General features: G+C 43.2%; 1 protein-coding gene across 5 annotated transcripts in view; it reads right to left on the bottom strand.

Annotated features, from left to right (window-relative positions):
• Positions 1 to 6,125: 6,125 nt before the first annotated feature.
• The window catches only part of LOC125727094 (DNA-binding protein Ikaros-like), a 23,130-nt gene continuing 19,427 nt past the window's right edge, over positions 6,126 to 9,828 (bottom strand). For 2 of the 5 annotated variants that reach the window (XM_049003772.1, XM_049003774.1), the window contains 3 exons: positions 9,398 to 9,523; positions 8,589 to 8,723; positions 6,126 to 7,756 (listed from right to left, as the gene is read on the bottom strand). In XM_049003772.1, coding sequence (XP_048859729.1) covers positions 7,053 to 7,756; positions 8,589 to 8,723; positions 9,398 to 9,523 — 965 coding nt within the window. In that variant the 3' untranslated portion in view covers positions 6,126 to 7,052. The remainder of the gene's footprint in view (positions 7,757 to 8,588; positions 8,724 to 9,397; positions 9,524 to 9,828) is intronic. The other 3 variants (XM_049003771.1, XM_049003775.1, XM_049003773.1) reach the window with 2 other exon arrangements.

Raw genomic sequence — 9,828 nt, 5'->3', positions numbered from 1 at the left:
GCCACATGGGATTTCTGGTTTTTGCTCAAAAACGCTTAATAGGTAAATATTATATCCGTTATTTAGCATTAACTTCAGTAAAGATGAAAAATAGTACAACAGCACTCCGGACAGACCATGACCTGGTCTATTTGTGGCTTCATCCTTCTTGCTCTACTTCTCCAGATGAGCCTTCTTGACATCAGCCACAAGGGGGCCTCAGTTTCCAGGGAGCTGGGACAGAGATTCTTCTTCTGCCTTTGTGCCAAGCCCCTCTCCGGCCTGGAGTCTTTTTGAAGTCTGTCCTCTGTGAATCTCCGGCCAGTTCTCGTCCTTGCAGCGTTGTGGTCTTGCCGCCTATGGTAGAGTGGGGTGTCGCTTAGAGATGGAAAGAAGTTCTCATGTAATTTTTATGAAACAACCTGGAAGACCATGAAAAAAGAATTTCATTTATTTTTCATCTTTTTGTCAAGTTGGTGATGAATATTTTAGACAGATCCGTAGTTGGGCGTCTGGCCGACATGGCGAGTCTTTGTACCCGAGGCCAACAGCGCAAGTGAAGCAGTTGTCCCTAAGGAGTGATGGCAGCCAGGCGGGGCGGCCGGCATGGGACAGCTCCTCCGGCCAGCCTTCCCTTACTGTGGGGGTCACCATGAGTGGGAAGAGAGCAGAAGGCATGCTGAAGTTGTAACCCGTCAATCCTCCTTACCTTGCTGTGGACACTAGGGGGGGTTGTGGTTTAATCAAACCAAGCCAGCTCAAACACGAACAATGCTCGCCAGTACAGTATCTCTGCAAGTTGTGGCTATCAAGTAAATAGAAATGTATGAGAGATGGAATGTTTGAGGTAGTGTGCATTGGACATATGAGGGAGTGAGTGTGTGGGATGTTATACTATAGCATGCATTTTGGATGTTTGAGGTAGTGAGTGTTTTGGACAGCGGTGGACTTCACCATAAGGCAAGCCACCTGGGACCCCTGAAAATTTGAAGGTCCCATGAAGACAGAATTCCCAGAAGTTTCATTATTGTTAAATTTAGTTAAATTTGACTTCTTCTGCTGGGCCCTGAAGGATGGACTCCCCCTCTGAGTCTGGTTCCTCGCAAGGTTTCTTCCTTCTAGAAGTTCTTCCTTGCCACTGTACCCTCTGGCTTGCTCACTGTGGCTTTGGGTAGGGATACTGTAAAGTGCTTTGAGACAATGTAATGTTGTGCAAATTTAACTGAATTGAATTAAATGAGAGCAACATATATGTTATTTGCCTTTTTAGTGACTGTCTGTCTTTAAAACTAAGTTGCACTGGAGTCTACGGGTTGTCCCCTGCCAAGCGAACGAAACTGGCACAAAGAGAAGAAAGTGGCACAAAGTTACACAACTAACATTACATCTTCGGTGTCTGATACTGTCTTGCTAAAGTGGTAGACAACTTGTGATCAGATGTGGAGAGAACACAATTAAATTAGGTGATGCAAGAATTCCGCACTAATTTTAGGGAAAGAGAGATTGGATAAAATTTGGCCAGTCGATCTTTTGGTGCGATATCACAATCCCACTTATCAGCAAATTTTATTGACAGCAGGATTAACCCTAACCCCACCCCGACTGGTAAGTTTTACTGCTGGCATTCCACACTTTGATTGGAATATTATTGATGTTCAATTTCTTTATAATTCCCTCATTTCTCTTTCAGCTCCAAAAATATCTTCAGTGGCTCCCTGCCCATGTCAGCCCATGGCCCCCTGCCCATGTCAGCCTAGGGCCCCCTGAGAAGTTAGTCCACCCCTGGTTTGGATGTTTGAGGAAGTGCGTCTGCAGGATGTTGCAGGTAGTACATGTTCTGGATGCTTGAAGTACTATGACCAGGGGCTCATTTCTCTTTTGGATCATGTTGCTGAAAGTGTGAACCATTCATTCCATAATGTTTAAAAAACAGGGCCAAGCCCTATCGGTGCTATGTTCTGGGGAGAGTGGATAGTTCTCAGCCGTACAACCCTAGTGAACATTAGATAGGCAGGGAAAGAGGCAATTATACTGTGTCGGAATGTATTAATTTATTTTTCCAGGAGTCGCAGAGGCCACAGGATACAGCTCTATTAAAACAGCACTATGCACAAGTGCCACTGCGTACAGCCATTACTACACTCAGGTGTCATTAGATACAAGCTTCAGTAGACTGGTGTTATGATATACAGGAGAACCAACACACTGCTGGTGTCACAAACAGCTGTCCCAGACACAGGTGTTACATGCAAGATTTTCTCATACACTGTTGTTTAATCATATACTGGTGTTCCTATATACAGGTGATGCTTATTCATATATGTGTCATTTTTGTCACATCAATACGCCGAAATTAAGCTTCTTTACAAGCCACGACAACCTGGAAAGGGGTTAAAGGATTCATTCCATGCGTCAGTAACAGCAGCAGTGAAAATTGGAAAAGAGCGGAGTATTTGAATGAAGATGAAGCCAAATGTGTAGTAATCATTTTAACAGTTGGGCAGAGAGATGGGTCACGTGTGGGTCGCCATGGGCTGAAAGGGCAGTCAGTGGGTGAAGTGGATCAGGGCCCCCCCGGAGCTGGATTTCCCCACCCCCCCCCCAGAGCTGCAATGAGCTAAGAATATGTTCTACTCTGCTGCAGATGCAAGAAGCGCAAAGCTGGAAGGAGATCAGCGCTGACCTTTGGCAGATTCTGAGAAGATAGAGGCTATGAATGTGTGCAAGCGGGTGAGCATGTGTCAGGTACATAAAGGAGAAGTGAGACGCCCCGCTTGAGTCTATGATCCAGTTCAAGGAGCTGTTTTGTCAAGCAGATTGTCCCTCCTATGCAAATCACCCCTCCCCCACCTCCCAGTTTACTGCAGCTGTTTCCCGTTCCTGCCGACTGGTCCAGCGGCCATCTGGTGGCAATGTGGTCTCTTATGGAATCCGCTGGAGATGGTCCGTACGCTCTGCTACAGCCATGTCCCGGAGGTGCTGGCCGCTCCCGCTTATCCTCACTCCCCGCCTCCCTGAATGGTTTGGAGTGGAGTTTTGGCTCCTGGATTCCCGTCTGCAGGGGAGGGATGAAATGATGGGCACTCTCCATGAAAAAGGACCATAACAACGAAGTAACTAAATTACTGTCACAAAGGCAGAATCACTGCAGTGCATTAATCTGAATGCCTATGAGCAGGGTGTGTCAGATTAGAGTTAGACTTGGCAAGTGAGCTTCAAAAGCAGGCACAGGCTAACAGTTTCTGAAGAAACTGTGTGGATGGTGCCTGAGATGCAGGTAAATCTTTCACAGAAACGGAGAAACGGCAATCATGGCACAGTGCGGCAAATGTGAACAAACTGCATTGGAGTAACAGTGTTTACAGAGGTGGAAATTTCAGTTCCAGAAAGTAAAAATCCGGTCCAACCATTTGAGCAAGAGTCAACGATACAGAGTACTCAGCTCCTTGTCGAAGCAAAAACTTCGACTGGATTACTTTCTGGGCCTGAAATTTCCACCTCTGAGTGTCTGTGAGTTGTATCTCAGAGTGAGAGAGAGAGAGAGAGGGAGAAAGAGACAGACATTTAACACAATAGTTTGTAAATGCAAAATCTATGGCCAGAGAAATGACCACAAATGGGCAGTCAATGACGCTCTGCATTGTAATCACCAAGGAATATGAATTTGTTTTACAGACCATCATGTTTGTTCATGATGCTGCCATATTCTACGATGAGGGGATTTCATGAACACCTGCATGAAGTCAAATTCTGTGTGTGGCCTCAACCTTTCACAATATAAACTTTGCTGAATCTGGCGGGCAGAGGGTCGATGTTAAATAATTCGAAGCTTTCATTCTCAAATCAAGTTCAATATTCCACTGCTCACAGTCCAGATCTTAGGTGACGTTTTCTAAAAAAGATGGAAGCTGTTTCATTTTCCCGTGTCAACATTGTATTTCATTCCTGCTTACTGGAGGTTGGTATGCCTGGATCCATCAGCAGTGTATGTTTTGTGCATCTTGTCATTTGTGACAAAATTGTGCTGTGCCTTTGCATCTACTGTAATAGTATATCGTCTTTAACCCCAATTCTTCCCGAACGTCCAGAGGACTGGGTAGCAGTTGACCTCTAAGATGAGTCAGTCATGGTTTCATTATACCATTTACAATATAATTTAGTTCCCAAGAAATTACAGTGCAGTGTCTAAAGTGTATAAATTAATCTGTAACTCATCTTTTGTTCTTTACAATTGGAAGGATCAATCTCCAGTTACATATTGAACATACCAGCTGCTGTGTAAAAATTAGCAAGCCACTGACACATTTACCTGCCTGCAAGGGCCTGGACTATTCACCACTTTGCATGCTTTTTCCCTCTTTAATATGTCACAGTATTATATCAGATATCAACTTGCATGTTCTTAAACATGTGTCTTAGTTTTTAAGATAGTTTCCCAGGTGAAACATCATTCAGCTGAGACAGCTGTTTTTTTTATATATATATTGCATGAAATTAAGACAATTTGGTAAGAAGTTTGGAAATTTCTTAAAATGGGACAAATAAGAATTACATCTGATATTATTGTTTGTAACTGATACTGTCACAGTTCCTAAAGTTTAACGTGGGTTACTTTAAACAATAATGATTTCCAGAAATATTTAATAAGACAAACACTAGATAATATAAAAAGTTTTTTTTTTATTGATATTGAGGATATACAGTATTTCAATACTACTGAGCATAGATTTCGCAGGTTAAACAATACGGAGATTCTGGACATTTTCTCTTGTAAAGACACAGAGTTGTTTTCTCTAGTGTAGAAATAGACATGGGGCAGCTGAGAAATGTCAATTCCAATAATGGTCCTGTTTATGTGGTACTGTGCCCATTTTATGTCCCCTTTCACCTGCAATGGAGGACTTGGAGCAAGTATATGGATAAAATACTAAAGAATTCTCAATTAAAAAATAATAGTAAAAAAAAAATTGTAAAAACACCAAACAAAATGTGCTTGCATGTCAAACATAAATACTATAAAGTTATTAAGCATTAGTTATTTAACTAGGCTTTGTCTTTTTGCTTTGTAGCTTAATGAACAGATGGGATGCAATCTACTGTGATTGTATTTCTGTAATTGCCGTGGGTACAAACTGCATGCTTTATGGATGTCCATGGTGACAGGAAACCTGGGAGTTAAGCCTGTCATTCAGCTCTTTTAAGACACCAGTTTTGCCACAAGTAGCGTGGCTTTAACTGCTTTGCCTGAACCATCAACATTTCTGTAGTTTTATTACAAAACAGCTACAACAACTGCATCTTCTCTGATAGAGTTTTAATACGTTAGAGCAATAATCACTTCATTAACAATTATCATTTATTTCATAATTACAGGGTGTGAAGAAGATGTGAAAGTTTCATAGATAAATGAATGGCCACAGAGTACCAAAGCGCTTCAGTGAGAAAACAGATTATATCCAAAACACCAGCTGACCTCCATCACTGAGTCTGTTTCTTTGCCCATCCCTGGGTAATCACTGGATAGATTGTCACCTCTGGGATTTAATCACCTGTGTCTGCAGTCACTGGATGCTTCTTTGTCCTCAAAATGACCGAATGGAAATATACATGTAAGTAGCTCTCCAATTATTCTGTCATTTTGCCATGTATATACTGCCTACCGCTCTCCTCTGAATCTGTGTGTGTGTGTGTATAATATGATATATATAGACACACACACGTATATTTATATAAATATGCATGTATATTTATATATATGTATTTATATAAATTATATATATGCACACACACATATATATGTGTGTGTGTGTGTGCGTGTTTGGTGTCTGTGTAAAGATAAATGTAACGTTTTTTTTTTTAATACAATCTGAAAGACAGACCTGCACAGAGGCGCGAATGTGAAGGGCTGCGCTCAGTGAGTGTCAGAGTTCTGCCTCGCACCGTGAAAAATTCCTCGGTGTCGCATTGGTATACCTGGGGATGAGGTTACCTCAAATGCCACCTCTGCATATATCCCACATCTACTCCTGTTTTGGCGTTTTTATTCTGGTACACAATAACAACGTCTAATATTTAATGATGCAACAAAGGAGCTCCTCAGCTTGCAGAGAGTTTGAAACATGCAGAAAATCCAAAACAAAAAGGGGGAGGGAGAAGTCAGGCTTTAATATTGGGAAATAATTGTCCGAGAAAAGCACGCTACTCTAAACCAAAATGAAATCCAAACATTTTTTAAAATAAAAGAAGCAATCCAAAAGCACGAATAAAAAAATCAGTATTAAAAAATGAGACTCTTTTTAAGCAGTGGTATTAAAACAACCCTAAATGTACATATTTTCACGTAAATGTGTGCCACCACGTCAGGTGTATGTTCTGCAGATATATAATTTACACCATATGTACATGCAGTTCAAGGCCATGGGACTACAGAAGACTATGGAACAAGTAAAACAAGCATTTCATTTTGTTTACAACACATAACACATTCAGGTCAAGACTGCCTGTAACTGGAGGAATATAAGAGCTGTACTTCTATCTTTATAATATAAAAAAAGAAATACATTTAATTGAGCCAAAAAAAACACAATGTTAAGGTGCATTTCATAAAAGTATATAAAAATATTTATTTATGAGTTTAACATTACTTCACATTTAACTTCATATAAATCATATGCTTTGTTGAGACTTAACTTTGAATAACTTATTTTAACCGCACATTTGCCTTGTAGGAAATATTTGCATATAACAACCAATTCCTTTCCATGAATCTGCTAATTGAGATGTTTGCGTTCATCTATAAGATTTCCAGTAACCTAGATTCCTTTATATGTCAATAGTACTTCCATTTAATGGTCAGACTGAATTCCTGTATAAATGATCAGTTTTCCCGTAATCTTACGTTTATACTGTAAATTAAATTGATGAAAATAATGGGCTCAAACTGTTTTGGTGAGCATGGGTGTGTGTGCTCGTGCCTTGGTGTGTATATGTATATGCACCTGTGTGTGTCCTTATGCCTCAATCTGCACAGTGTACCTTTGTGGCTCTGTATGTGTGTGTACATCTGTACCTGCTTAGTATCGGTGCTCTCCTCGGGTCATGTGAGAGGAGAACTCGTAGCGGTCCTGGCTGCGATAGCCGCACAGGTTGCACTCAAACGGGTCGCGGAAGCCGTGGCAGCCCATGTGGATGGTGTACATGACGTGGTCCAGGAAGAGCACCCTGCAGTGCTCACAGCGGTAAACCCGCACTGGCTCCCCCTCGTTACTCAGCACCCTCAGCCCGTCAGCTGGTGACTCTAGGCCTGCTGCCCGCAGCACCTCCAAGTGACGCTGCTCCTCCTTGACCAGGCTGCCATTGCGGGCAGCTGGAGCAATGTGGTTGGTCAAGTAGATGAGGCTGGTGCCCCCTGCTGGCCGCTCCTCATTGTTACTCTCAGTGTCGGTGGAGTCATGGCCGCTGTGGCTGGGAGAGGCGTCCCTCTCACTGGACGCAGACTTGGCCTTGGATAGCAGAAGCAGGTTCTCGGCGGCGCTGTCCTTGGCTGACAATCCGTTGGTACCCGATGCCTCAGGTGGTTTGTGCAGGGAGTAAATTGGGCTGACCACCACCTCGGAGGAAGCCGGGGATGGCTGCACCAGGGGACGCAGGGACTCGGCCCCCAGGTAGCTGATGGCGCTGTTGATGGCCTGGTCGATGACGTGTGGCTGCATCATTTCGCTGTCTTTGAATCCAGCTGATCCGCCATCGTAAGACAGGTCAGAAAGACGCTTCTCACCTGTGGGCGTGAAGAGGAAAGGGTGGGGGGGTCGTGCTGGGGTCACCAGCTGCTCATAGGCTTCACATATACACATATACTCACTGATAGGCTCAGTGAGACCTCTGTTGTAATAAATGTTTCTCTCCTTTATGCTAACATGACCATGGCTGTAGACCATGGCTGTAGACCACCCTGAGATCTGCCTGTGGAGTTTGTAGCTGGTGTGTTAGGCCACACTGAGAGGCAAATTAGTGAGGAGAAAGGAAGACACGTCAGGTTGTGTCATGACATCTCCCCAACTGGCCTCAGCTGCACAAAGCCACGCACACACACACAAGCACAGCTGATGGACAGCTTGGCGTTGGCTAGAGTGGCTCCTCCAAAGTTCTCACTGATTCTGAGTGAGGAGGAGGCTTCTTTAGTAACTGCTTATTATTTTATGGGACATGTAAGAAAAGGGTTTCATCCCACTAAAACAGGCACTATGACTTACGCCAGGCGATTTCAAGCTCAAGACAATTCATAGATAAACACAATTATACTTACAATTTGTAATACTACAGCTATTAGAGTTTATCCTCAATTCTGATCATAAGTTGGTGTTATAATTAAAACATTGCTGACTTGTAGCCACTGAGTGCATCTACTGCTTCCCTGATGTGCTGTAGAGGACTGACAGAAGAGCAACAGGGATCCCAGTTAACATGGCATGTAAGGCAACCAGATGGCCAGTGCAGACACAAGCTTAGTGCCCATTCCCCACTGGTATGAGCAGGCTGCACCCGGGGATTGAAGCTACAACACTCCTACTTGCTATGGACACACAAAAGAAGCAGACTTTGGCCCTTACCCACAAACTTCTGTGGCATAGAACTTTTACGTTTCGCTACATTATTAGCTAGTCTGTCTAGCACCAAGGCTCTTTCTGTCCCCACACGGCTTAAGTCTTCACTCAGCTCATTCTGGTTGCTGTCTTCCTTCACTACTGGAAAGTAAGACAGAAAAGTCAGATTTAGGTTTCAGACAGTAAAATCTGTCTCATCAAATCCACAAAAATGTTTAGTGTTTTCCGTGGCATAGTGTCTCTGGGTGTGCTATCAGCGTTACGTTCAACTTACAGATGATAGAAATGTTAACGGTGCTGACGCATGAGCCTACATGAGGACCCGCAGGCTCCTGTCCTGCCCGCTCCGCATCCCTCCAACATCTACAGCCACAAAGATCTACTCTGACTAGACCTACAGATACCTGAGGGAATATGCTTCTAACGACTCGTGTTATTCCGTCTTCATAAATACTATTTGGCGAAAAGACTTTTTAAAGGAGCATGTGCTGCTGCAACTCCCTAATCAGTAGCAAAACCCAATGAGTCATTCAAAAACAAATTTCTTTCAGACAAATTACAACATCTTAGAATTTAACCCAACCTTATGGCCTGCTCTGCATGTGCTAAAATATTCTACATGCTACCCTTACCAAGAACAAAACATAACACTAGCTAACATTCAATGAGGGAGATAAACCCTGATTTTTGGTAGCTAAAATTCTTCCTGTCTTTGGCTTATATGATAACTGAGTGTTCTGTTCTCATTGCTGGTAGCAGCCACACCCACTCCCCAGACTTTTGAATCTGATTGGTCAACATGCTCAGACACGAACCTGAGTAGATGCTGTTCTGAAGTCCCATGCACTGCAGGTAGTTATGACAGCGCTCCTTGTGTTCCTCCAATGAGCTGCGCTGTTTGTAGCTCCGCCCACAATATGCACATTTGTGTGGCTTTCCAACTGAAAGAAAAGCAAAGCCGTCTCAGCACAGAGTGGTTTTTACTACTCCATATATCTATATCCTAAGCGCTTTTCAAGTACGTATTTGTACTGGGGAACTGGAACCTATTTCAGGCAGCAAAGTGCACAAGGGAGTAAGCCGGTGTATCATGGGCCGTAACCGTGTATGTACTCGTGCACACAGTTATACGCTATGGCCAATTTAGAGATGCCAGTCAACGTAACTGCATGTCTTTGAATTGTGGGTGGAAATCAGAGTACCTGGAGGAAACCCATGCAACATGGGGAGAACATGCAAACTCCAC

This window comes from Brienomyrus brachyistius, unplaced genomic scaffold (assembly GCF_023856365.1).
Source record: "Brienomyrus brachyistius isolate T26 unplaced genomic scaffold, BBRACH_0.4 scaffold86, whole genome shotgun sequence".
Lineage (NCBI taxonomy): Eukaryota > Metazoa > Chordata > Actinopteri > Osteoglossiformes > Mormyridae > Brienomyrus > Brienomyrus brachyistius.
Note: the sequence above shows the minus strand (reverse complement) of the source record. Positions and strands in the feature narration are given on the sequence as shown.